This window comes from Polypterus senegalus, chromosome 1 (assembly GCF_016835505.1).
Source record: "Polypterus senegalus isolate Bchr_013 chromosome 1, ASM1683550v1, whole genome shotgun sequence".
Taxonomy (NCBI): Eukaryota; Metazoa; Chordata; class Cladistia; order Polypteriformes; family Polypteridae; genus Polypterus; species Polypterus senegalus.
In genome coordinates this window covers 45,454,395-45,480,896 of record NC_053154.1, presented here as the reverse complement: position 1 = coordinate 45,480,896, position 26,502 = coordinate 45,454,395, and the positions used below count along the sequence as shown (strand labels likewise).

Sequence of the window (26,502 nt, the reverse complement as noted above, 5' to 3'; positions counted from 1 at the left end):
TGGTGTATTTTAGTGTGTCTTTGCATGGAACATTTGCAGCCTGTCACATTTATATAAAACATACTGCATTTCTATGTGGCAGATTCTATTACACCAGACAATAATAAGTACATTAAAAAGATAAATGAGCATAAATAAAATCTAACAATATCAAGAACAAATTTCCTTTTTTAAAAAGGAAAACACACAGTCCACACTCTAAAAGTCCATTAAAAACAAGAATTGGAGGATACAACCTTTAGTGGTGCAGAGTCCAGTTCGTTCTCTGTGTTACACCAACACTTAATCATTCAACTGTCCATGGAAGTACTCTGTTCACCGGACACTCATTTCACAACAGAAGTTTTGTCAAATTGTTGAATGCCTGTCAGCGTCTCTTCGTCGTTCCTTTTTTTTCCACTCTGGGCTCCTTGTGTTGCTGTGATATGCAGCTGCAGAAAAAAACACAGGTAAACATGGAAGCATGAAGGTGGCTTTTAGGAGCAGTATCTCTTGATTTCTATACACACAAACACACACAGAAATGTTAAACTCCAAAGTTTACACTTTGCAGTTGCAAAATTATGACAATATAGCCTAGTTATAACAATGTGGCCTAGTGGCCAAGCCCCTTGACTTTAAACTGAAAGGTTACTGATGGAGTCCTCACTCATACTGTGACTCTAAACAATAGATCTGTACTTGTGTAACACCTAATATGGTATTCATTATAGAAAGGCACTGTGTAAAATATTGTTTTTTTCTTTAGGTCAGAATGCTTCTCATGAGTAGATAATACTGTATATGCTATTTACTTGTCATTAGCCTATGTGTACTGTTGTCTGTAACTTCGGGAGTGACATTGTTTGGTAGTTTGATAGTTTTGTTGGTTTGGTTTAATTTGCATTCATGACTTATTATTCTTTTTGATCTTTTTTCAGTTGGGGGGCATTATTGTCTGCCAGAGGATAGAGTGTCAGGAAATATGTCCGCACCCCATTCAGATTCCAGGCCAGTGCTGTCCAGTCTGCTCAGTAGGTATGCTTGATGTTGCTTTATTTTTAGGTTCTCTCCTTTCCAACAGCTAGAAGCATGCAGATCATCACAGTAAGTCCATATTGTTCTGATCTTTCCATACAAATATATATCATGAGAGAGATTGCAATGCTTTTTCTGGTCTTCCCATAGGTTGCACATATGGAGGGATTATCTATGAAAACAATGAAACCTTCCCTTCTTCCAGAGATCCCTGTCTCACCTGTATATGTCTGGTAGGCATGTTCAAAATCTACTAAAAGATTATTGAAACAATATGTAAAGGGTGTTTCTAAGCATAGTTTGGCCCTTCATGTCCTGTGAACACCTGTGTTGCATTGACATGAGGGAAATCTAACAACATCTGTGTTTTCATGTTCCAGTCAGGTTCTGTTGCCTGCTCCCCAGTGCATTGCAGGCCCAACTGTACATATCCATTCCATCAGGAAGGTGAATGTTGTCCACTCTGTCAGGGTAAGAGGGACTTTGTTATATTTTGGTCAAGACTGTAGAGTGGTGCACCCAAAAAGACCAATGGCATACTGTACTGTATATCTTTAAAACTGAATACTGTTTTAATTTTAGATTGCAACTTTGAAGGTAGAAAGGTTTACAATGGACAGTCATTTACACTGGAGAACAGGCCCTGCACTCAGTGCACATGTCAGGTTAGTAGTTGTTTAGACATATTCTAGTTGGACAAATACAAATAAATAAGCCGATGTGTCCACTCTCTTATGGGAGTGCTTCCTATTGCACTCCAGGGTCTCTCTCACGTTCAACAACATAACTTGGTGGGTTGTTCTCATTATTCTCTTTATTAACATGTATATTATCATAAATAATCGGTCCTTTAGTTTATATTTGAGTCTGTCCATTCAGGCTCATTATATTGCTGAATCTCACCCAATACATGTGAACATATGCACTATATACACCCCATGGGATTAATAAAGTTTATCTAATCTAATCTAATAATAGTAAAAATAATAATAGTAATAACTTGCATTTATAGAGCGCCTTTCACAAACCTAAAGTCACTTTACATACAGAGTAAAAAAAAAAATGTACAAAGAAGGCAAAAGTTCATTAAAGAGGAAAGTTTTCATTTGAGATTTAAAGGTGGAGTAAGAGGAGCAATCTCTGAGAGACTGAGGAAGAGTGTTCCACAGTTGAGGGGCCATAATACTGAAGGACCTGCCTCCCAAGGTGGAGAGTCTGGTGTGTTGGACAGTATGGAGATTACTGCACGAGGACCTGAGAGAGCGACTAGGAGTGTAAGGAGCTAGGAGCTGAGTCAGGTACAGAGGGGCAAGGTTATGTAGGGCTTTGAAGGTGAGAAGCAGAATCTTAAATGTAATCCTTGATGGAACAGGTAACCAGTGAAGCTGGGAGAGAACAGGGGAGATGTGAGCAGAGCGCTTTGTGTAGGTGAGGACTCTGGCTGTGGAGTTCTGAATGTACTGTAGCTTCTGTATAGAATTTGCAGGGAGACCAATGAAGAGGGAAATACAGTAACTAGACATTCTAATCTAATCTATACATTCCCCCTCACATCACAGATCTATTCCAATGTATGTAACCCTGCACACTATATACTCTTCTCATATATGTTACCCTACACACTGTAAATTCACGTCCCCAAAGAATGTGATTCTGTACACCATAAATTCAGTCTATACATGTGACTCTAGACACTATTTGCTTACTCTGTGCATGTGATTCTGCACCCCATATACTCTCCTCAAACCTCAAACCCAGCACACCATAAACTTACTGTATACATTAACCCATACATACCATTTACACCAACAAATGTTACGACCATATATTCTACATGCAGTACTCACATCATATAGCATAGGAGAAGAACATAGTTGTTGAAAATGCCACATGGCCATCATGTGTCTGCTAGAGTGGTTAATCAGTCCATCAAGTGCCATTGTGTTGAACTGATCTAATGCATATTTCTGATGTTTATTCTATATTCTTGCCAATGACATCAGCGACTTTTTACTCTAAGCCATCAGGGTAGATTTTGAACACACAATGATGATCTCGTATTTTTGACATAGATGGACTTCTCATAATCAGTTTGTTCCTTGTAAACGGACTGTTAATCGGTGATATTGCATTGAAGTACTGAGGCATCTATGGGAAAGCAGGAGGTAAAAAGACCAGAATAGCAGCACACACAAAACTGTATTTTGTATTATGACAGCACATCTGCACACACCGCATTATCAGTCAAAGTATGTCATCCAGAATTGGTATGTTTTTTTACAATTATTGCATTAGGGATAGTCTGTGAGTTCTTCAAAATCAAAAAAATGGAAAAAGCTGAGTAGAAAAATAAATGGATGAGGGAATGGACTTGTGCAGCAAACAACAGAAAGTTCATACTGTACAGTCATGTGTCGATTTAGTTCAGGCCATTCATGCTTACAGCCAAGGGTCACTGGAAAACAGTAGGGTAATAATATTCAAGAAACTGTCGAACCTAGGCAGTAGTAGCCTCAAAGGCCACATACGTTTTGTTTACCAGATACCTGCAGCAGCACTGTCAGCCATAAAATGATACGCTCTGCGTTGGAAGAGCTGCGGAGGTCTCTTAGCTCTCTGCCTTCATGTACTGATGCTGCAACCACCAAATGGCCACAAACTAGCAATAAGTAAAATAAAACATGTCCTTGCACTCACAGAGTTCCAGTCTTGAAGGTACTGATTGGATGAGCCAGGCAGCATTTTTCCAAAGTTGCGCTTCATACAGTTGGAACATCTTTTTTGTTTCCTGTCCGTGCTGATGGTTTGCACTCTTTCTTCGATCAAGAATATAGAAACACCTTGTAAATAATAATAATTATATTTCACAGAGTCTCATATGTTTTCTGACTCTTGGAGATCTCTTTAAGGTTTGTTCTAATTGGTGCATGCATTCGAACCACACTCAAATATCGGTTTGTGCTTCTCCGTACCGGTAGTTACAGTAAGTGTACTAGTGACCCACACAAGATCCATAGAGCCTTGAATGCTATTACCTCTACATTATGTGACCGACATATAACCAATTTGACTAACAACCAAATGGACAGTCCCAAATGGAGCTGTAAGTCGGTGTATGACAGTATAGTATCTTTGATTTCCTCATTAAGCACTTCTAACTTTTTCTTTTTCAGTACGGAGAGGTGGAGTGTGTTGAACTCTCCTGCAACACTGACTGCTCACATCCCTTGCATTTGCCTGAGGAATGTTGTCCCACATGCCAAGGTAAAAGGTTTCTTTAACCAAGAAACAAGTAGTAATGCAGTTTGAGTGGAAGGGATGGATTATGGGTGTACATGTGATACATCTAAGGAACCGACTTTATCATTATGACTTTCCAAATTCATATAAACTTATAAAGCTTGATTTCAATAGAGACCTGAATCAAAAACAATGCCCAGACATTCAGCCGAAGTCTGTCTGAAGAAGTCTGTATTGCATGTTAATGACTAGACATTGTTTTTGACTCAGTTCTCTGTGGAAACCTAGCTCTCCAGGTTTATATATATTTGGAAAGTCATCATATGCAGTTATATTTGCAAAACACAATTAGAAGCCTGTTGGCTTAATACAGGAAGCTGCATAACTTGAAGTTAGAAGTTTAATCAATGTCTTTGCATGACCTGCACTTCTTTTTATTGCAGCGTGCTTTCATGATGGCCGGGTTCTCGACGATGGTGATTACTATATATCTGAGACAGATCCTTGCACCGTGTGTTTCTGCACAGTAGGTACAATACAAGGTTGTTAACACAGAAACAGCATAGAGTAAGGCTTGATTAAAGTAGATTTTAAGCATGCTATTTTTAGTGTATCCTTGTTGTATTTATATCTAAATTGTGTATATATTGTTGAATAGATGATGTATCTATGTTGCTGGGACAGCCATAACGGTGATATAACAAGACTCCAATGGATTAAATCACATTATATTATCAGCTATCTTTTTCTGCTATATTTGTTTTTCAAACCTAATTAGAAATACTGTTAATATTCTAACAAATTATCTAGATTATTATTTAAAATGGTCATGTTTATAATCCTGTTCCCTGATTAATAGAACCATATCTCTCTCTATATATATATAAAATGACAAATCATCCAGCATCTGTGCCAGAGAGTAAACTTGTCTAGTGTCTACAAAAGGGCTGCAATGTCCGATGAGCAAAGGCAGCAAGAAGCATAAAGAAACAGGGTTGTAAATGCTAAAATATCTTGTGAACAAAGGCAACAACAGAAGGAAGAACATAAGGGCTGTTAAATGTGCTTAAAACAGATGGACTTACCAATGTATAATTGTGTCCTTTTACTAAATGGGCATTTTGCTATGCTAGTCATTTATATTTTTTGCAAAGCTAGGCCATTGTAAAACATTAAGATCAGCTGAAACGTTTTCATAATGAGCAGTATGGTAAAGTCTAAGATAAATGTGAAAATGTACCTTTAATTTAACAACAAAAAACAGAAACATAAGCAATGGCTGAAAAAACAATAATTCTCCAAAGTCTTCCAGTAGTGCTGGGATTCTTATCATGTCATGTAGTATAAGGACCTAGAGCTAGTGCTCCAGAGCTTGCAAGAACAGGAGAAATGACAGGAGTGCATCAGACAAACACAAGGGTCAGTGCTGGGTCAGTTCTGAGTTCTGACCTGCCCTCTTCTCTCTATACAAGTGTATTACCTCTCTAGGCCACATCATCCAGTCCAATGGTTTCTTATATGCTGATGATACGTGACTGTACCTGACATTCCCTCCACAGGACAACACAGTACTAGTTAGAATCTCTGAATGTCTCACTGATATAACAACCATCTCCAGCTCAACCTGATGAAGACAGACCTTCTTACCACTGGTATCCGCCACCATGACAGGCACCAGAAGCATTTTGGCCACTTTACCTTTCTCCACTACTTTTTGAGCAAGATCCATTTAGACATCATTTTCATGACCAAGATTCAGGATAGGTCTAACTCCTCCTCAACCACTTGTCGTTCCCAGTATAAAATCGCTACTCATTTAGGTCTTTCAGGTTTGTCCAGCAAACTTTCTTTCCATGTGAGCTAACTTAGTGCCATGTGATGATCAGTTGACATCTCTGCTGTTCTTGTTACCTTAGTGTCCAGAACATGCTCAGATAACATGATACAACTGATAGTCAATCATTTACCTTTGTTTTGAGGTTCCTAAATACCATGTTCCATTTTGAGCAAATGTGTGTTTGAAACACGGTGTTTATTATAGGCTATCCATGACTAGCATTAAAATCACACAATTTAGTTCATGCAGGTTGGTCTTTTAATCACATTTCTCCAGGTTCCTCACATTAAAGTCACCCATAAGGACTACAGGGTCACAATATAATACAGTTTCAAAGAAAGACCAAATAATTTGAATAGTTGTTAGGCACTTACCACCCCAGCACAACGATGCTAGAAACCTGTCCTAGAGTCAGAACTGGTGGTGGTACCCTAGAGTGTTGCTTTAAAGTTGATACAGTATTTGCACAAGTAGTTCACATTACAGAGAGGTAAATTCACCAAATACATTTGTTTATAACTAGTCAAAAACCAAATCTTATCTTTTTATCATTTTAAAAAGTACTTCTTTAACCTGGGAGTTAATGTGAGAGTTTGAGGTTCCAGAGAATGCGTGGCTTAAATTAGCCTATGATGACTATTCTCTCTTACACGCCTTATTTCAATGTTCAGTGTTTGGGGCCCTCTATGTAAATCAATTACATTGTAAATTTTCTTGGCATTTGCTTAACAGCTATTAATCTGCTTATTTTAAACAATTGAGACCTAGATCTCCCATGAGAGTCAGTACTGACGGTTAAATATGTTTTTATGTAATGCAGTGATCATCAGTTACAAGTCCTAAAAGGCCCTTATAAATGAAACCATGTTGCTCAGTCTATGAAGAAGAATTAAAAAATAGAGACAACTTATCTTTAAATCCCGGTACTGTGAACAGATGAACATAATTTCTATTTCACTTCTCCACATAGTCTCCTTGCAAGTCGATGTACTTCTTGTATCTTTCCACTAACTTCTTCACTCCTTGGGAGAAGAAGCTTTTCAGCTGCTCCTGAATCCAGTTCCGCACTGCTTCCTTAATCTTATCTTCAAAGGAGAATCTGTGACCGCGTAGAGCCCCTTTAAGTGGACCAGAGATGGGATAGTCACATGGTGCTAGATCAGGGTGGTAACAAGGATGTGGAAGATGTTCAAACCGCAGCTGTTGTATTGCCTCCACTGCAATGGAGACATGGATTTTCATGAATCAAATAAAGATTGTTTTTGATAGCATTTCTCTTTTTTTTTGCTGCGAATTGCAGGTTTCAGTTTTAGGTTTCACTCCCAATGACCAAAGAAGCCTCACTATGGCGCATTGTACAACAATGGTACCAAACCCACAGTGGATCTTCCATATTTGTTTGACCTTGGCTGCAGCTAGGCTAATGGCAGTGCGCTGTGCTGTTCGAACAACCTAAAAGCCATTGCGAATATGTTGCGTTGCATTAGCTTGTATCTGTTGTGGCTACCGCATAATTACCTTTACATTTTGATATACCTTTGTATAGTGAGCGGTCAATTCAAACATGAGATAGTGTCAAAAGCTGAATAATAACCAAGGTGTCTTATGGGATAACTGGAAGTTTTGTTTTTTGTTTTTAACAAGAAATTCACAGTTTTTACAAAATGTTAGAATTAATATACATAGTAACTGTTGTGTGAACCCTGAGAATTTCTCACTGCAACAGTCTCTTCCATATCACAATAACTGTAGTTGAGTATTACTTAACAACAGCAAAAAAATGTCAGCGAAGCCATTTCAAAACACCACACAGGAAAGTATTTGCTACTGGCTGTGTCAGCTAGGAACTTGTTTCAATCGACGGATTACAGTTGCAAATAAACTCGAAAGAAATTTTGAAAAAGAAAGTGAAAAGCAAAATCAGACAGATCCACATTGCATGTGTTTAATCGACACAACTTGCATTTGGCTTGTTGCAGGGCAAGCCTGTGACGCTGTGGTGCAGGATGAAGTTCTGTTTGTTGAAAGCTGTTGCTTATGCACTCTTTGGCATATCTGTTTGAATCAAAAAAATAATGTGAGCTTAATTTGTATTGTAATTGTGTGTGAAAATCCAGTGCCTCTCACTAACGATGTCCTAACACGAATTGTAATTTTCACAGTCACCAGTAGATGGTACACAGATGTCAAATGAGTCCAGTTTGCAGCATTTTTTATTACTTAATAATAAAAATTAATTTTAAATTCTGATACTTTTTTGCATGATTTCAGGTATTAAAAATTTTTAATTAACATAGTATCTTCAACTCCGATTGAGTGTATGTTGACAAACTCAACACTGAAATTACATCTCTTAGCATTTTAGTATATAGATGTATGTATATTATGAGCTCACAACATAAATTTTTACAATAAATTCTCTTTTAATTGTCCTTTCTTCCTAAGGAAGGTAACATACAGTGTGAATGGAAAGGTGACTCCTGTCCTCCGGTGGTTTGTGAAAGTCCTCTGCAGCATCAGCCAGGACAGTGTTGCCCCCTTTGTCCTGGAGGCTACATTCCTGCGTACAATGCAGGTAATTTAATACAATTATTTTGAATATGAAAAGGAGAGTAGAATATATTATAGTACAGTTAACTAAAATGGAATAAAGTGTAGTTAGAGTTAGTAAACACTCTGTTTAATAGTTAAAGTATGGCATAAAAAAGATGCACACACATTGGAAGTGTATTCTATTTCGAATATGTTTGGTTAACTTCCTTTTGGGCTAAAATACTGATACCATATTTGCCTCCTTTACGAACAACATCATTTCTTACTATCTAAGAATATATCAACATTTTTTATTTTATTTCAGATGAACCAAAAGTGAAAATTCATGAAACTGTCTCGGTAGATAAACTTCCCCGAGTTCTCAGACGTGCTTTGGAAACACGTCGGAAAAAAGGGGCAGTAAAGTTGAGTTCTTCCAGATCTCTGTTGCTCCAACATCCTGCACTCCTGAAAATACATCAATCAGCATCCAGGGTGATGCTCCAGAAGCCTAAAGAAGCATCAGAAAGTCTGACAGTATCTCCTTCTACCAGGAAGAATCCTCCATACCAGATTTCAGATTTGACCATCATTGATGGTGCAATATCTTCAAAATCACTGACTTCTCCCTCAAAGAAATCTCTAACCACATCCATCCACCAGCATCTGTTGTCTCAGATTTCTCCTAAACACCACCCCACACTGGAGGCTTTGACTACATATCACACTCCACTGAAGCCATTGAGATTTCCATCCAGTGAGCTTCCATGGAGTTTTCAGACCATAACCAAACACACCACCCCTTTGAGGGCTAAGACAGCACCACCACAACCACCTCTAGTCACACTGAAACACCAGTCTCCTACCCCTGAGTCTCTGACCCCTCTTACACACCAGGATTCACTGAATTCTCTGACCAGGTCCATACATGAGGACTCATTTTGGCCTTTAACCACGACTGATTCTCCTCTAACCATTCCAACTGACACTGACAGTTCCACTAAAATAAAATCATCCAGAACAGATATTCCAGCTAAGCAACCTGCTCCATCTGCTAGAGATTTGAAAATCATCTCTGAAGATGAGGACAAAGACCAGCCTGTTGACAACGGGGCATTAGGTAAGTGTTTTCACTTCATGGATTCAAATCGTCTTTTCGCACTACCAGAGAAGAGAGGTGTTCAATTTGTTAAATTAATTTCTTCATATTCAGGCCTATTTAATCCAATTAAAGGTTGCAAGGGGCCGCAGCACCTATCTCGGCAACACCAGGTGTCGGTCTGTCACAGATTGTCCCTGTTAAGTAATGTAAAATTTCGTTTTCAATGTGATGCACTTCTATTAAAAGCTAATGCAACTCTGCCACCTTCTGGAAGGAAGTGTGCATCTGTGAGAAAAATATTCTGAAACAATTGTTTTTCATAGTTTTGTAATTAAAATCACTCTTTTTATGTGTATTAAACATAATGTTTCTGTGGTCTCGAGTTGTCTTCTCACATTGACTGGATTAATTGGTTACTCTAGATGGACAGATGGAAGTTCAGATCATATATAAAGTGGTAAATATACAGAATTATGTGTTGCGTAGAGGTATTTTTAATACAGACATTTTTAGGACCACCCAAGTCTAAGGTATATCTATAGTAGAACTGACTGAAATGTATACATTTTTCCTTTACATACGAACTGTGTAACATCAGCTAACTTGACAGAGTTTCTTACTGGCCATTATATGCAATGGTGTTTGTTTTGTGTTCTTCTGAAAGTTTATTTTTCACTTACCTTCTTGATAAGGATGTCTCTTTTTAGCTGACCTTTAATCTTATTTGCAGAATCAATTAGTTGAGGAATAACCACGGGATCATAATTAGGAGAGATAACTGCACCCAGTGCAAAGGTGGGGTAAGTCTTTCACCTTTTCTAATTTTATAGTAGGCTATTTGCAGATATCCCAGAGAGCTCAGGACATCCTGGTATTATGTGGGTGGTTTGAAGGGGTGACAGTGGCACCCATAGGATGTCACAGGGCAGGGACAAATCTCAAAGAATGTTTCTAAGGATGAGAGAGAAACACACTGTGAGCATGGGGGGGACTCTAGAGGGTAGTCTGCAAATTATGTTAGGTATGCTGGGAAAGCAAAAGACAGCAACACCAGCACAAATAAGTGATAGTTGAGGCATGGGTGGAAGTATGCAATGTTCCCCAGAGTGCTAGACAGTAAATCTAAGAGAAGAAACTGAATTGGGGAAAAGCAAGCCACAGCACACAAAGCCTCCTATCTGATAAGTGACATCACAGGATAGTTAAACTAAGATGAGTACTCACCCAGTGATCAACAAGAGGGCAACAAGAGTGCAGCACAGTATTAGAGATTAATACCCTTGTAGGGAATGTACAGCCGAAGGGCTGCCTCTGAGACCCTTTACAGGCAACTGAAAGCAGAGATGTGGTTTGAGGGAGTTCTAGTCTGGTATGCCTGGACTAAAAGTAGATTCACCTCTGACATTCTTCTGGAAACACTTCTGGCCAAATCCCAGATTAAGTTTTAGTGTGCTACCATAACACCAGGCTAGCTACCGCTCTACTGAGAGACCCTTCATTTTCTTCTGTGGTTACTAAAGGATCTGGGCTGTCTAACATTAAAGAGCTGCATGGTCCAACTGATTGTCTTCCTAGATTTTACAGCTTCACTAGCTAGGAACCATCCATTGCCACAGAGTGGATAAGAGGTACCATAAATCTCAGAGCTCTCCATGATCTCTCTCTATTTATGGAGATACAGGTCAGGCATCCTTTATATGTTTGCCTTCAACCACGTAGGGAAAATTCCCACTAAGACTTTTACACGTGTTTGCCCAGCTGCTCCTTAATTCTAGGATACACACTGCACAATCACGGTCCACTAGCATCTTCTTCCTTTGCCAGTGTAGATGTTCTCCTTCTTGGGCTTATGCCGGATCCTTACTCAAAGTTTCTTTCTTGGATTTATACCTTATCCTGTGCCATCTTGATGCTATTTTCAATCCTGAGAGCCCCTTGACTAAACAGCAACACCCATTAATTTCCAGACTTGTAAATCCAGTTTGTCTGCACCAAATTGTCAAAAAACTGTATATTATTGTTAGTTCAGCTGTGAGGAATGAGGATTAATTTAATGAGACTGAGGTGTGGTATTTTTAGACAATATCAATAGAGTGCTAGGTTGATCATCATTGTTTGCAGAATTTAAGGCCTGTGGAACATAGCACTAACTGTGAAAACCGTCAAGGATCAAAGATATCATTCGATGTTTGGGCATCATGTGATCATTCAGCATAAAAAAAAATCTTTTACATGACAGTGGCTTTTCTTCTTAAAACAGGAGTGCCAACGTGAGAATCATTCAGAGTTTCATGTCTATGTCTCTTCTGAAGAAACTCTACTCCAGTTCTGTCCAATGTCCAGAGAATATCCTTGGTGTCCAGACATCCAGGAGGATATTGACCCACATCACCATACCCAGGTATTCTGAATATGCGGAATGCTACTGGCAATGTGTTTTTAAGTTTGGTTGTTTTTTTACTTTGCCTTTCTTTGATAAATCCTTCTTCATATTTACATGAATGCATCTTAAGAAAAAGAAAGCTTAATTTTTGTTTCTGATTCATTGTACAGTAAGTAAGGAATGTCAGTGATTTGTTGAGCTTTATGTATAGGCTTTATGTATAGGTCCTCATTCGTCTTCTTTAACTGTCCATTTCTGCTAATTTTGAATTTATAGGCAGGCCCCAGGTTATGAACAAGATCCATTCCTATGTGTTTCTTTAGCTCAAATTTGTAGGTAATTTAACCAGCTTGTTATTTATATTCCTATCCAAATTAGTCAGTCAGTCATTCTCCAACCCGCTATATCCTAACACAGGTTCACGGGTTCTGCTGGAGCCAATCCCAGCCAGCACAGGGGGCAAGGCAGGAACAAACCCCAGGCAGGGCACTGTCGCACCGCAGGGCACACACACATCCATACACACACCAGGGACAATTTAGGATCGCCAATGCACCTAACCTGCATGTCTTTGTACTGTGGGAGGAAACCAGAGTATCCGGAGGAAACCCACGCAGACACGTAGAGAACATGCAAACTCCACGTAGGGAGGACTCGGATCTCCTAACTGCGAGGCAGCAGCGCTACCACTGAGCCACCGTGCCGCCTGAACGTACTTTATCCATTCTATTTACAGTATGTTTATTTTCATTAAATAATGGACTAGAAAATATAAATTTGGCATGATATTTGGGTATTACATCATCTTTATCTATAGATGCTGCTTAAATGAAGATCAGATTTGGATATATTTTTACATATAGCGTTTTTTCACATGGCTATATGTGGCCTGCGGCAGGATTCAACCAAGGCTCTTGGATATAAATGTGAAACAACAGCACTAATAACTGGGTGTCCATGGCGCTGTGCTTTCTAATTACTTCATTAGGGATGATTTGTAAAGTTGCTGCCTAAAACTTAAACTATTTGATTTGTTGTTAAAGTCTTTGGCCAGTCTATGAATTATGTTTAAACCGTGTTGTTCTGGTTTATGGGTGGTGACCACAAATGGGTTATGCTTTGACACTGTGAAGTGTTTCATGTAAGTTTTCTGTTACCTATATTGCCACTGATTTCAACAAAAACGTCTAATATAGCATGTGCAAGTACATTAACCGCAGCTATTTCCTTCATACAGCATATCTTATCTCTGTGCATTCATCAAGGATGTCAAAAGTATTGTGCCGATCAATGTGACTTTGTTAGGGTTAGGACCTTTTGATCCTTTGTATTCATGGAAATTTGCTTGCCATCCCCATGGGACTTCAGTGTATTCCTTTCATTGAGTCTACAGGTAATTAAAGATTGTAGAGATGGAGCTCTGTGTAGCAATACAGGTACTTAAAGCTTGGAAAATTCATAAAATAAATAGTTCATGAGATGTCTTCAACATAGCACTCTAAATGTTTAGTGAGAGTACTGCATATCTTGCTGTGCAGGATGCCTGAACCAAATGTCATCACCTCAGACGAAGTGGTTTAGATGGAACTGGTCAGTGTTTCAGAACAGACCTCCAACTCCACCTTAAAGCAAGTCTCCTCCTGTCCATCGCTCAGTCAGTGGCAGCGGTCTTCTCCAGGTGAGGAATGTTGCAATTGGTCTAATCTAAAATTGAAAACAATACAACTATAAATGTTTGTAATTTTCAAAGTATTGATTTTAGGCTTGAACTCTTACAGACATTACCAAACACTAAATCGACTTGACATTAGTTAATGCGCATATATTAAGTTGTTCACAAAAACCATCCATTGATTTTATCTCAGTGTAATCAATTGTTCTTAAACTCTTCTCATCTGCTTTCTCTTTCAAAAGTTTTGCCTTCCATATACAGACACTTCATAGTATCTCACATCTTTAGAAATGCAGAAAGCGACCTTGATCAAGATTTCTGTGAGAAAACTCTAAAGAACCTATATGACCCTCACATGAATGGGTTTACCTTATCAATCATTTATAAGTGTGAAAGTTGAGCATTGTACTATAAGTAAAAAAAAAGCCTATCGATAACTGAAATGCACTTGTGTTTCTATCTATCACCTCATACCTGAGTAAAAATGGTGTCACCTTCAATGGCATGTCCATATCTGAGGTAAGGAAGACTTTTGCTGTACTCTGTACACATGACAATATTCATTCAATGAACCTATATTGTAGTGCCAGAACATGGCTAACAAGGTCATGACTTTTTCACAAAGTGTAGTGATTAAATTTCTTATGCAGTTGAAGATGCCCACCCAGCTGACATTCATATGTGACATTCACATCTAACTATTTTTACTACTTTTATGGCTTGAATTTCTGCTGAATGGTACATTTCTTCATGAAAAAATGCACTCATAGATTACATTGTGGCAATTTTGTTTTTTTTATTACATTTATATTCCCTGCCAAAATAATTGCTGCATTGTGAATCAGTTATACAGAATAGTTGGCACATGAATAAGAGGTAGTCCAAAAGCAGAGAAAAGGAGTGATTAATTGGATTAGATTACATTTATTTATTTGGCCAATGTCTTTATCCAAGGCAGCTTACAACATTTGAGATACAACCCCAGGGTTTGAAGTCCAAAGCTTTAACCACACTGCCCCCATTAGATTAGGTCTGATTAGATTTGATAAACTTTATTAATCCCAAGGGGAAATTCAAATGCATACAGAAGCAGAAACTTGAAAAACAAGGATACAGACTCACAGGACAAATAATTCAATTGATCAAACAGTCAATAAAATAAATAAAAATAATTAAGTGTATATGGTGCATACATATATTTCAGAATGAACCTAAAGAGTACATCAGGAGGAAGTATTAAATTGCCTTATAGAAGTGGCCAGAAAAGACCCCCTGATTTGTTTCATACCACATTGTAGAAAATATAAATAAAATGTATTATTATTATCATGGAGGAATGTTCCTCTGGCTACATGTGCTTTGTGAGCACACCTCCTGGAGGAAATGGAAGGGATTTTTCATAATGGCATCCAATTTTGCCGCCATCTTCTTTTCTACAACAGCTTCCAGTGTGTGTAAGGTTCACCCTGTGATGGAGCAGGCCTTCCTGATAAGTCTATTCAGGCATTGAGCTGAAGTTGCTTCATTATCATGTGTGAATCCAGCAGTCATCAACCCCATAGAGAAGTGAGACTCATTTCTGAAAATGAACAGGCCCCAGTTCACTGCAGCCATGCATCTATCCAAAGACAGTTACTAAAGGAATGCAACTTTTGTAATAAACATCATGAAGCCCCATCTTTACAGTTTGTTGGCCTTTGGTCTGAAATGCTATAATGTGTCACACCTCTCAGAATGATGGATCATTTTCATGTTAATATTCAATAGAGGCCTGTCAGATGGTCTACTGCTCCATCTGTGTTATGTATGCCTCCCACATTTGTCCAAAAAGATACAAGAACTCTCCTGCAACTGCCATTCCACTAACAGTATGGGCAAAAAGTGCCCAGTAATACATAACTTTGGTACCCGGTATCATGACATTCAACAATGTGGTCCCTTTAGATTTCTCAGCTCTCTGTTATGACTGACTATGATGTGCTGTAGCCACTCTGGTTTTCATTTTTCTGGTATGGTCTTTCCTTGTCTTACCAGTTATGAGTATAATGGTCATGCAAAACTGGTCACAATGCTTTTATATACTGATATTTATGCATTTTAAACCACTGCTACAGTTAATCTAACACATATACCCTTGGGATGTGAGTGAAATACTGGAGCCATTGGGGGAACATGCAAAATTCACACCAACATTGACTGGATTAAGATATGAACCCTGGATTCCGGAACTGTGACTGCGACAGATGCATTAGATTCAATCAGGTTTATTTCAAACCATCCCTATATTTTATATCGGTCTTCTACGGGGCTCAACATTTAGTCAAGTCAAGTGGTTTTATTGTCATACCATTAAAACACAGTACTGTGGCATACAATGGCACAAAGTAACGTTCCCCAGGACCGCGATGCATCATGTATATTGTGGACTATAGAAGACCCTCCAGCTTCCCAAGCACCTAAAACAAATAGGCTCAGACACATGTATAAAATAAACAAGTGTTTTTATTGTGGGAAACTCTTTGCTGGTAAGTGTTTCCCTCCACAGCCACAATAAAATACAAAGCACAGAACAACTTTGTCTTCCTCTTTCTGTCTCTTTCTCTCTCTCTCCCTCGGTGACAGCCTCCACTCCTCCATGCCAGCTTCGTCCTCCTTCCTCCTGACTCCCTGAGCAGTGGCAGGAAGCTTCTTTTTTAAGTAATTCCTCGAAGTACTTCTGGTGCCCCAAAGGCTTGGCCTTGGAGCACTTCCAGATAAGGCAGGAGCCCCACAAATTAGGGCATGCAGATCCCCGCGGCACCCATTGAACCTAACAGGGCTGAGTCGAACTCCAAATCTCATGATGCCCTGTGAGATACTGTGGCGCTGTTACAACCTAGGGAGCTGCCACCTAGACGTCTGGGGAAGGCAATGCTCCGTAGATACTGTCTCCCCCCATCCTTCCATCATGAAGGCATCCCAGCCGGGTAAGGATGCTAGCCATTCCTTACAACTTAAACACAGAACAAGTATAAGACATGGAAAGAACTATTCTATACTATAAAAAGCTAAATAAATTAATATAAGTTAAGTTATTAGATAGTAATACTTTGAAACAGATATTAATAAATAATCAATAACAACAAACAATGATAAAATACAACAGTAGTAACAAGTTTAATAAACATATTACATATAAATAAGCTACTAGAGGTAGATCTGATGGCAGGGGTAGAAGCTCTCGTAGTACCTGGCAGAACTACTACAGATGCTACAATACCTTCTGCCAGATGGAAATCTGACAAGAGGCCATGGGAGAGGTGGCAGCTGTCCCTTAAAATGCTTTGCAGATGCAATGCTTTATAAAGATTACTTTAATGGAGGACAGAGAGGTCCCATTGATTTTTTTTTTTTTCTGCTGTGTGCACTACCTGTTACAGTCAGAGACACTGCAGCTTCTAAATCAGACAGTGATGCAGCTGGTCAGAATGCTATCAATGGGTCTCCTACAGAATGTGGTGAGAATGGAGGGAGGTAGGCTTGTCTTCTTCTTTGTCTTCTAAAGACATGCAATTGAGCTGTCTGACAAATATAAATTCATTTATTGTGAGTCAGTGTGCATTACAATGGTCTGCAATCCACCTACTGGGATAGTGATCAGTTTCCTGCTGTCCATCACTGAATAAGCAGGGTCACCACTTCGATGGATGATACAACCTGTATTTTTTGTCCTTTTTTTCAGTTGTTGCTTATGTGAAGTTGGTATTGGGTGTAACAAAGTCATTTGTTTTATATTTTGTTTAATGTGTTTAATGTGCTTTGATGTACAGTATGGAAAGTAGGAACGCATGACACTTTATTTATTTCACTTCTGTGTATATTAAGTATGAAATAAATGTGTTTTTGCAGAAGTATCAGCATGGACCAAGACTTAACACTCAAGAATAGCTGACATGTTAGCGACAGAATACCTGATCGGGTAAATCAACAAGAAACAACAACTCCATTGTTGTTTGAGGAACCCTTGACTCCTACTGTGTATCTCTAATGAGGCTCCCTTCTAGGAAATGCATAGAGCAGCACATGACAGAGATTTGAGTCTGGAGCAGCCATATAAAACGCCTATTGAATTCTACAATAAGAATCACAGAATATCCTGATGACATCTCAAGAAACTCTCTCTATACCAGCATGGAGACTCAATATATTTTCTTTAATTAATTTACTCTGATGTGATCTTTGAAAGAATTTGTGCTTGGACTGATCTAAGAGTGGATAGGAGACATGCCCTGGTGGTTTGGAAAGGACAATGCACATTGCACTTTACAGTAACTCTCTACATCGATGACAGGACATTTGTTTAAAGGAAGAGTATCCAAATATTGTTGGCCTAGTCTACTTCATGTAATACTTCTGTAAAAGTACTCAATGTATCTTATCCCTGTTTGGGAGTTGGTCTGACTTGACATTTAAATATTTCCCCTTTCTGAGGTTCACTTGAAGATACAGGATATTTAAATTGTAATATATGTGTAGCTTCTCATGTAGGGAACGTTTAAGATTTCCCAAAAATTATGTGTAATGTCTATATAGTAGTTTTATACTTTGTAATTATTTGGTCTATTTTTAAGAGAATTTACTGTATATTTGTTAACTCAGATATTTCATTTTCTGCTGTCTTGCTGTAGAATAAAATGTAATTTAATGTGATATTTTGTGTTATGTTACTTTAGTATGAAATTATATTTGAATAATTTCTACAGAGACTATTGAATCCTTTTCTGTGGTGAAACTGTAATTTGTATTCAAAAAATCAACATCTAAATAATTAAGTAATCTGGAAAAGGTGAGAGATGGGAAACAGAATTAAAGGTTAGTATGTACTGTACATTACCATAGTTTATGTTTTTATTTTATAACATGAGAGCAAAGCTCTTTATTAAGCAATAAAAATGAATAAAAGAATAAAAAATAATGAGACAGTAAAGTCATGGAGTCTCTTAACAGTTTAGTGGGGATCCCTGTAGGGGCAGGCAGGACTAACGCGCTGTCGGACTGGGACATTGGCATACAAGGCCCTTATAACAACACAAATTGTCATGCCAGTGCAACTACATGGGTATAGTCAGGGGAGATTCATCATGAGAGTGCAGAGTGTCCTGGAAGAGCTAAATGCAGGGACATCAGTAGCTTACATCAACACCACTCATAAGGAAAGACCAGAGATGGCCGCAGAAAGGTTCAAATGCCTTACCAAGTGTGCAGCTGAGTTTAGGGTAGGTGACAAACATTTGACTGGCAGGAAAATAAGTGGCCACAGTTATAGGAAGGATTCTGCAGCAAGAGAATGTTGTTTTAAAGAAATAATATGGAGGTCTGGGCCTTTAATGCCAACATTATGCCTGAAGTTACAGCATTACCAGCAGCCATCAGACAAAATTCAATTATTGTCTGCTCATTTCAAAAAACAGACCACACACTGACCCAGAAGCAATAGCAATTTGACAAGAAGTGACCTTAGAAATGCTAGCAGGTAGTGATGAGCCTGGGATTAGCAGAAACTAAATTTGCAGTATAAAAAGGAGACACAACAATGTGAAAGAGTTGAGGCTCCATCCTGGTAACCACATAAATTAAATGCAAAAATAAACCAAGAAAACACACAATAAATGAGGAGTAATCTTTTCAGAGTAGTGTTCAGAGTACAACTAACTCCATAATGGCGGAACTGTTGCTCTAATGGCCTCCAGACAAGAAGGGGAGGGTCAAAGAAGTGACATCAGAGGTGGAATGACTAATAGTCTTCAGTTATCCAGAAAGAGGAAGAGAGAGGACATTAGCAAACAGCACCAGTACCAACCCCTGGTTTAGTGGGTAACTACCATCAGCAGAGCCCATAAGCTGTCTTCCAAGTGCATCTACATAATCACAGCCAAAACTGGAGTTTCATTTGACAAAAAATTGGCTAAATCGATGGTGTTTTAAGTTTAGTAAAATGCTTCTCACTAATACAAGAATATAGATTTTTAGGTCCTGGAAGAATTTCCATACAAGAATTCTGAATGTGTCTACCTCTCATTTAGCATTTAAACAAAGTTCTTTAGTGATTAAAAATCACCAGGATAATTTACTGTCACATGTAGACCACTTGCCGTGCCTACTTTGCCAGTCATAATGACAATCAAGTGTGGCTGCAGTCCAAAAGATGCACTACAGCCATTGATGCTATTCATTACATACTTCCACATCATATATACTGTATACTCACTAGGCAGAGTGGTGGCTCGAAGATTAGGGATTTGCACCAGCAATCAGCAGGTCCTCCAACCTGCCAGGAAAACCTGGGGATTGGTGGTAAGATTGGCACTCCAGCCACAGTAAAAAACCTCACCCTCTTCAGTGTGGTGCTGAGGTGTCACCCGTTCCAAGGCTGCAATCGGATCTCAATCCGGGTGGTGTGGTGGGTGTGCTCTCAACCTCCCCTCATTAAGCAGTCTAAGATCAATGTTATCTGGTCCTGGTGATATGTTAGATTTCAGCCTTATTAAACAAAACCGACATTCCAGGAAAACACAAACTGTTAGTAAATTGAGACAAGCCTCACCCTACTACATATTATTGCACTGTGACACCAATGAAGTCATATTCTACGTATGTGACATCTGTATGCTGTATCTAATAGTAGATTGCAAGAAAAAAAAAAATTCTTGACATCCATTTATAAGGCTTTGTTACAGAAATTGCCAAATTACATTACATCCCTTCTGACTTTGAAACCCTTAGATTAAAGAGGAAGATCTCAAGACTGCAAGCCTATTGCTGAATGCACCATTTTCTTCAAATGAATTTGAGAATAAAGATTTCTCCTTCATTAGGAATTGCTTTCACTGAGCTGCAATGCCAGTATATTATTCCTTTAAATCAGCTGAAATTGCTACTAGATGGCCAGCTCGGTGAAAACCATCCTTATTTAATTGTAGCTAGTTTTACTTAAGAGCTTTCTTTCTTTATTGTTTTAATACTGCTTATGTACTTTATGATATGCTGTAGACGTTATATTGTCCATGCATTCTATAGTGTTTTATCATCTTATATAATGATTTCAGTTTATTTATTTATTTTTTTCATATTTTCTGCATTTTTATGGTTTACATGGATGTTTGGCATCTGCACTGTACTCATGCTCTGTAAAATGACAGCTTTTGCTAATAATAAGTCTCTGCATCCTATAAGCTTTCCCTGTATAAATAACAAAATAAATATGTCAAGCCTTCATGACAGGATTCAAGTGTTAGTGAAGAGATTTGACAGGAATGAATGAATGCTGTCCACATTCAAGAAACGGCTGTTAGTCACTAAAAGGAATAAGGTCAACATCACTGTTGTTAGTAAAGAAGGGATGGGTGACAGAGAGCAGGTCAGTGATTCAAACCGGAGAAATCTCACCCTTGTGGAGAATTTATCTTTCAATACCAGCAGAATTCATTTGTGAAGCATATTACTCAAAGTAAGCAGCAGATGCTCAGAGAAAGACCTACCAAATAAAAGAAACATAAGGCAGCCATTCTCCATAGTACAAGATTCTCTTTACAGCGTCAAGGTCTCTTTCTAGTGGAAGATGCCTAAACAGTAGCAACTGTGAAAACTGTGGTCTGAAAGCTGTCTTAAATAAAAAGTGAAGAATATCATGTCAGCCAGAACTGAAATCTGTGTCACTGAAAATACTTTAGCTAAACTTTTACAGAATTGGCTACCTTAATACAGCAACCAACAGAAAGAAGGAAACACTGCTGAGACTGACTTGTCAGATGTAGCGAAGCCTTTGGAGATGTCAGTCCTTCTGAACTATGAAATGCAAATGCAGGATTGACAGAATAAAGTGAATACAGAAAAATGTCTACCTGATGTTGATCCTGAGGTGATTTTGCAGCAGAGCCAGCCATATTATTTTATCACAGAAAGGATTTGGGGCAACTTCGCCTTAACACATAAATCCTCTTTTATCAAATGCACAGATTCTTTTCTTGTAGACCCAGCATTATATGTTAAATCAGATTTTCCTTGTCATACATAATTATATACACAGTACAATAGTGTTGATGTGAGATTTTGCATATAAGTTGATAAATATTTTGTATGTCTTTATTTGTAACTTAGGCAAAGCAATGTAATGTTAATGTTACATTAGTGAGGAGCATTCCTGTCCAAAATCCCCCCTTTTAAGATTAGAATTTTACGATAGAGTTGGGGTAGTGCCTAAAACAAGTTTGGTAAAAGTTTCTCTGAAGTCTCTGAACCCCCATAGGAAAGCCAGGCTGCCTAACTGCCAAGTTTTACCTTAACATATGGTTTGGTGGCAGGTGTGAAGATGTTCTATCCCCCTATTGGTCTGAAGTATGGCTGTTTGGAACTGGCTTGTATCAGAAGCCTTTAAGTACTATGATGCCCTATTGGCTCTAGGGGTTGGACAGAGAATCTATAAATTTGCTCACTCCCTCACTCTCTCTCTCTCTCTTACCAAACTGATGAACTGAAAAGGACAACACAATAAAGAGCACAGCTCAGCAGCCATATTGAGACCAGCATGCGGACTGTTCTGAAGAAAGCTGATCACCAATGATGCCTTAACTAGAGACATTTTAAATAACTAACAAGTCTGTATGCCACCTGAAACTACACATCAACATTTATCAGGTTGTATTGTTGCCAATATTCAAATGTACTTTGCATATTGTTATTATTTATAAATATATCCAATAATACATTGTTTGAATTGTAACTTAACTCCTGCTTGTCTTTTACTACACCTAATATGCCTGAGGTTATAGATGTAGAATGGAAGGTGGGGTGAAGTTATATACTATAATACCTTATAAACAGTGGTAAGTCCATGGGATTTGAGGCATTCTGACAAAGGCTAAATATTAATAATACAAAAGGGAAATGTAGAGTAATAAATTACTCTACCAAGACAAATAGGTAGTGAAATGCTTAGAGTCTGAACTACAAGACTGTACATTACAAGAATATAAAAAGACAAATACTCAACACATCAGTAGTATCAGTAATATTGATATGTCAAATAATATATTCTAAAAATATATAATAAATAAATATTAACAATAGGACATCATGTAGCTCAAGGCACTGTCTTCATTTACAATGTGGATGGATTCCTCCTCAGTCTCTCTGAAATGGTCTTCAGGCAATGTCAGCAGTTCCATGTATTCAGCACAGAGAAGAGGCCATTGTTAGGGATGGCTGGTATCTTTGAGAGATTTCTTTGTGTTGGTTCAACATTGCTTGGTGTAGATGTCCTGGAAGTTAGAGAGTGCCAACCCAGGGACGAATTTGGCTGACCATACCACTCTCAGGAGAGCCTTGCAATCCTGCTGTGTGATGTTTCTTAACCAGGCGGTATTCCTTCCCGTCAGGATCCTTTCCATTGTGGATTGATAAAAAATCATCAGTATCAAGGAGGGCAACCTAAAATCCCTGAGGTGTATGAGGTGATAAAGTTGTTGTCATACCTTCTTCACCAAATGTGCTCAGACCAGGTTTGCCTATTCTTACACTTTCCACCCTTTGGGGATATACACATCAGAAGTACAATTTACTTACTCCAAGATCTACAGTCCACTATCTTCTGTTCGGAAATTCTTTCAGACTTCACTCAGGCTTGACTGTCACTGTAGCCAACGGTGACAACCCAATAGGAAAAAAAAAACTCATAGTCACTAGGCAGCCAAGAACTCAAAAACATAAGCTATTTCTTAAGTTAAATTTATTGACAAATTAGATTTGTGTCATCGATGAGTTTCCTATAATTTGCAAAAGTTCAAACAACAACTAAACACGTGACTAACGCTTAGTTAAGATGGATGCTGTAACATCACACAATGCACTGCGTCACACATGCACATACAGTCCCAAGCAACACATGGCGTTATAACAACCATACTTTGCACCAAATGTGTCATCAATGTGCAACTCAATCAAGTGAAATAAATAAATAAATAAAAATAACAAATGCTGTGATTGTCTATTGATTGAAGACAGATCTGGAGTTCATGCTCTTCTTACTCATCACCAGTTGTGTATACTAAGAATGATGATGGACATTTAAACAATAAAGAATAGCCAGACTGTCATCTTTTGTCCTGAATACTTAGAATTTTTGTTTTAATTCCTGGTTTAGAGCGCTTGACCAGGGGACATCCTAACATCAGTGCTTCATCAACATAAAAGTCGTGAGCAGCATTCATAACAGCTTGGAGTTTACATCTCTCTATTATATAAAAAAATCCTGGGACGAGACGTGACTTTTTCAGAGAGACACTTTCAAGTCCTGCGAAATGAGATTTTGTGCCAAGAGATTTAACCACACCCGGGGCCGGAAATAAAAGACTAAGAGTAGAAGACAAAATAGAACATCGTAAAGTATTGAAAAATGTTGGCACGATACACACGCAGAGCAGGATAGAGATAATAAAAGTGCTAAAATTCAAAAGTCCCAAAAAAACGATAAAGATCACATTAGCGCAAACAAACGGAAATTATTCCTTGGGAAGATAACAGAACAGCAAAAAGAGATAGAATATATTGTTCGGCTTTAAACTCTAAGTCAGAGAGTTGTAGATTGTCTAATTCATGATGCCGTCAGGGAAAGTAGTGTTTCTTTCTAATGAAGAGGCATATCTGCGAGAATTAAAAGATTTGTTGTTTGGTGAAAGTAAAATCCACATACATTAGTGGCAGAGACGCAAAGTGGCTGGTGCGTAGTGCAGGTTTATGAAGATTTCATAAACAAGTGTCTGTTACTGTCTAGAGAGAAGTGGGCACACTGAAGCAAACAAGGACAGAAAAAGAAGGGGAAGGTCCAGATGGACAACTGCATAAGAAGATAAGGACACCAGAGTCTGTGATGTGAGAAACAAATGCTTTACTGGCACTCAGTTGGCTTCTTCCTTAAGTACACACTGAATGCCAGTGTCACCTGCTGTACTAACACAATTACGAAGGTCTCTCTAATAGCCATAATAGTATTTAAACATTATTAATTAAGAGTGTGCTAGAATACTTTACCATTAGGACACTGGAGTAAGGGCGGCTGAATATGGGACTTTGCAGGCATATGTGAATAATAAATTATAAATCAAGAAGTAACAGCCATGTGCCTCACTAGTAATGTCTTGTCTGTATTTCTAAATAAATGTAATGGTACATTGAGATAAAATGATCAGTTTCTATCAAAAACATGAACCTTTTAGGTGATTCCAAACCTCTTAATGCTAATATATGCAGTATACAGGAATTTTGTGCCTATATATATCTACACTCTATATATAAAATCCTAAGCTTAAAAGTGCAACGATTTTATGTCACATCTTTATGTCACTTTTTGTCATGCTTTAAATCGGGCTTATTTTAAAACCTACAGTACATATATATGTTTGGTATCATTCTTTTCAGAATTTATCGAACTTTAATGTGATGTTGTTAGTTTTTCAGATTCTTATTCTGTTTTTGAATTATAAATTAAAATATATTAAGAATATTTTTATATTAAGAATTCATGTCCTGTGAGACAAAACTTTGTGACAAAAGATTTAACCATGCCCGGGGCCGGAAATAAAAGGCAAAGAGTAGGACAGCTGCTGTACGAAATGTTCGAAGCACCGTACAAGATGCAGATCATGCAGCACAGCTGCAGCAACAATCCAGCAGCAGCAAAGAGAAGGTAAAAAAAAAAACACTTTGTTTCCCATTGTATCACCAGTTAAAAGGGGGTTTCCTTGGGATGTGTTCAGTCCCCCTCTTCACAACACGAGCGGCAGAGACGTGAAGTGGCTGGCGCATAACACAGGCCAGGGGGGTAGGCGAGCAAAGCGAGCAGGGGGAAACCTCATCCATCCATCCATTATCCAACCTGCTACATCCTAACTACAGTGTCACTGGGGTCTGCTGGAGCCAATCCCAGCCAACACAGGGCGCAAGGCAAGAAACAAACCCCGGGCAGGGTGCAAGCCCACCACAGAGGGGAAACCCCCTAGTATATACATATATATTGTCATGCACAAGCACATGAGGAGCGGCTTAAGGGCCCGACGGACGCCGCGATAAGCCATGCCGGGGGACAGTGGCAGAGTACTAACCTTTCTTTTCTTGTTTCCCTACAAAGACCAAAATGCCGCCACCATAAACAAACCCGGAAGTCTACTGCTACCATCTACTTCCAGGGTCCTTCCTAACCTCCGGTCCCCCAAAGATGACATCACTTTTCCCAGTATCCATCACGATTGTCCCCATCATTTCCTGTGCACCCTTATAAATTTGCTGTCTGTTGTCTGTAGAAAACACTGACTATTTTGAACATTTTTCTTTACAGTATATGGGGCTTAAACCACCCCAAATTTATTGCTTTTATTATATATATATATATATATATATATATATATATATATATATATATATATATATATATATATATATATATATATATATATATATATATATATAAACTGCTCAAAAAAATTAAAGGAACACTTTGAAAATACATCAGATCTCAATGGGAAAATGAAATCCTCCTGGATATCTATACTGATATAGACTGGGTAATGTGTTAGGAACGAAAGGATGCCACATCGTTTGATGGAAATGAAAATGATCAACCTACAGAGCCCTGAATTCAAAGACGCCCCAAAAATCAGAGTGAAAAAATTATGTGGCAGGCTAGTCCA

The 26,502-nt window shown here is 38.4% G+C and overlaps 1 protein-coding gene across 5 annotated transcripts in view; it reads left to right on the top strand.

Annotated features, from left to right (window-relative positions):
• Positions 1-18,468, top strand: part of LOC120525881 — a 230,825-nt gene extending 212,357 nt beyond the window's left edge. For 2 of the 5 annotated variants that reach the window (XM_039748569.1, XM_039748542.1), the window contains 12 exons: positions 921-1,017; positions 1,168-1,250; positions 1,398-1,488; positions 1,600-1,682; positions 4,191-4,281; positions 4,701-4,783; positions 8,540-8,669; positions 8,952-9,746; positions 10,459-10,528; positions 11,989-12,129; positions 13,650-13,789; positions 17,672-18,468. In XM_039748569.1, the coding sequence (XP_039604503.1) occupies positions 921-1,017; positions 1,168-1,250; positions 1,398-1,488; positions 1,600-1,682; positions 4,191-4,281; positions 4,701-4,783; positions 8,540-8,669; positions 8,952-9,746; positions 10,459-10,472 (1,467 nt within the window). In that variant the 3' untranslated portion in view covers positions 10,473-10,528; positions 11,989-12,129; positions 13,650-13,789; positions 17,672-18,468. Of the gene's footprint in view, positions 1-920; positions 1,018-1,167; positions 1,251-1,397; positions 1,489-1,599; positions 1,683-4,190; positions 4,282-4,700; positions 4,788-8,539; positions 8,670-8,951; positions 9,747-10,458; positions 10,529-11,988; positions 12,130-13,649; positions 13,790-17,671 lie in introns of those variants that run through there. The other 3 variants (XM_039748552.1, XM_039748562.1, XM_039748578.1) reach the window with 3 other exon arrangements.
• Positions 18,469-26,502: the final 8,034 nt, after the last annotated feature.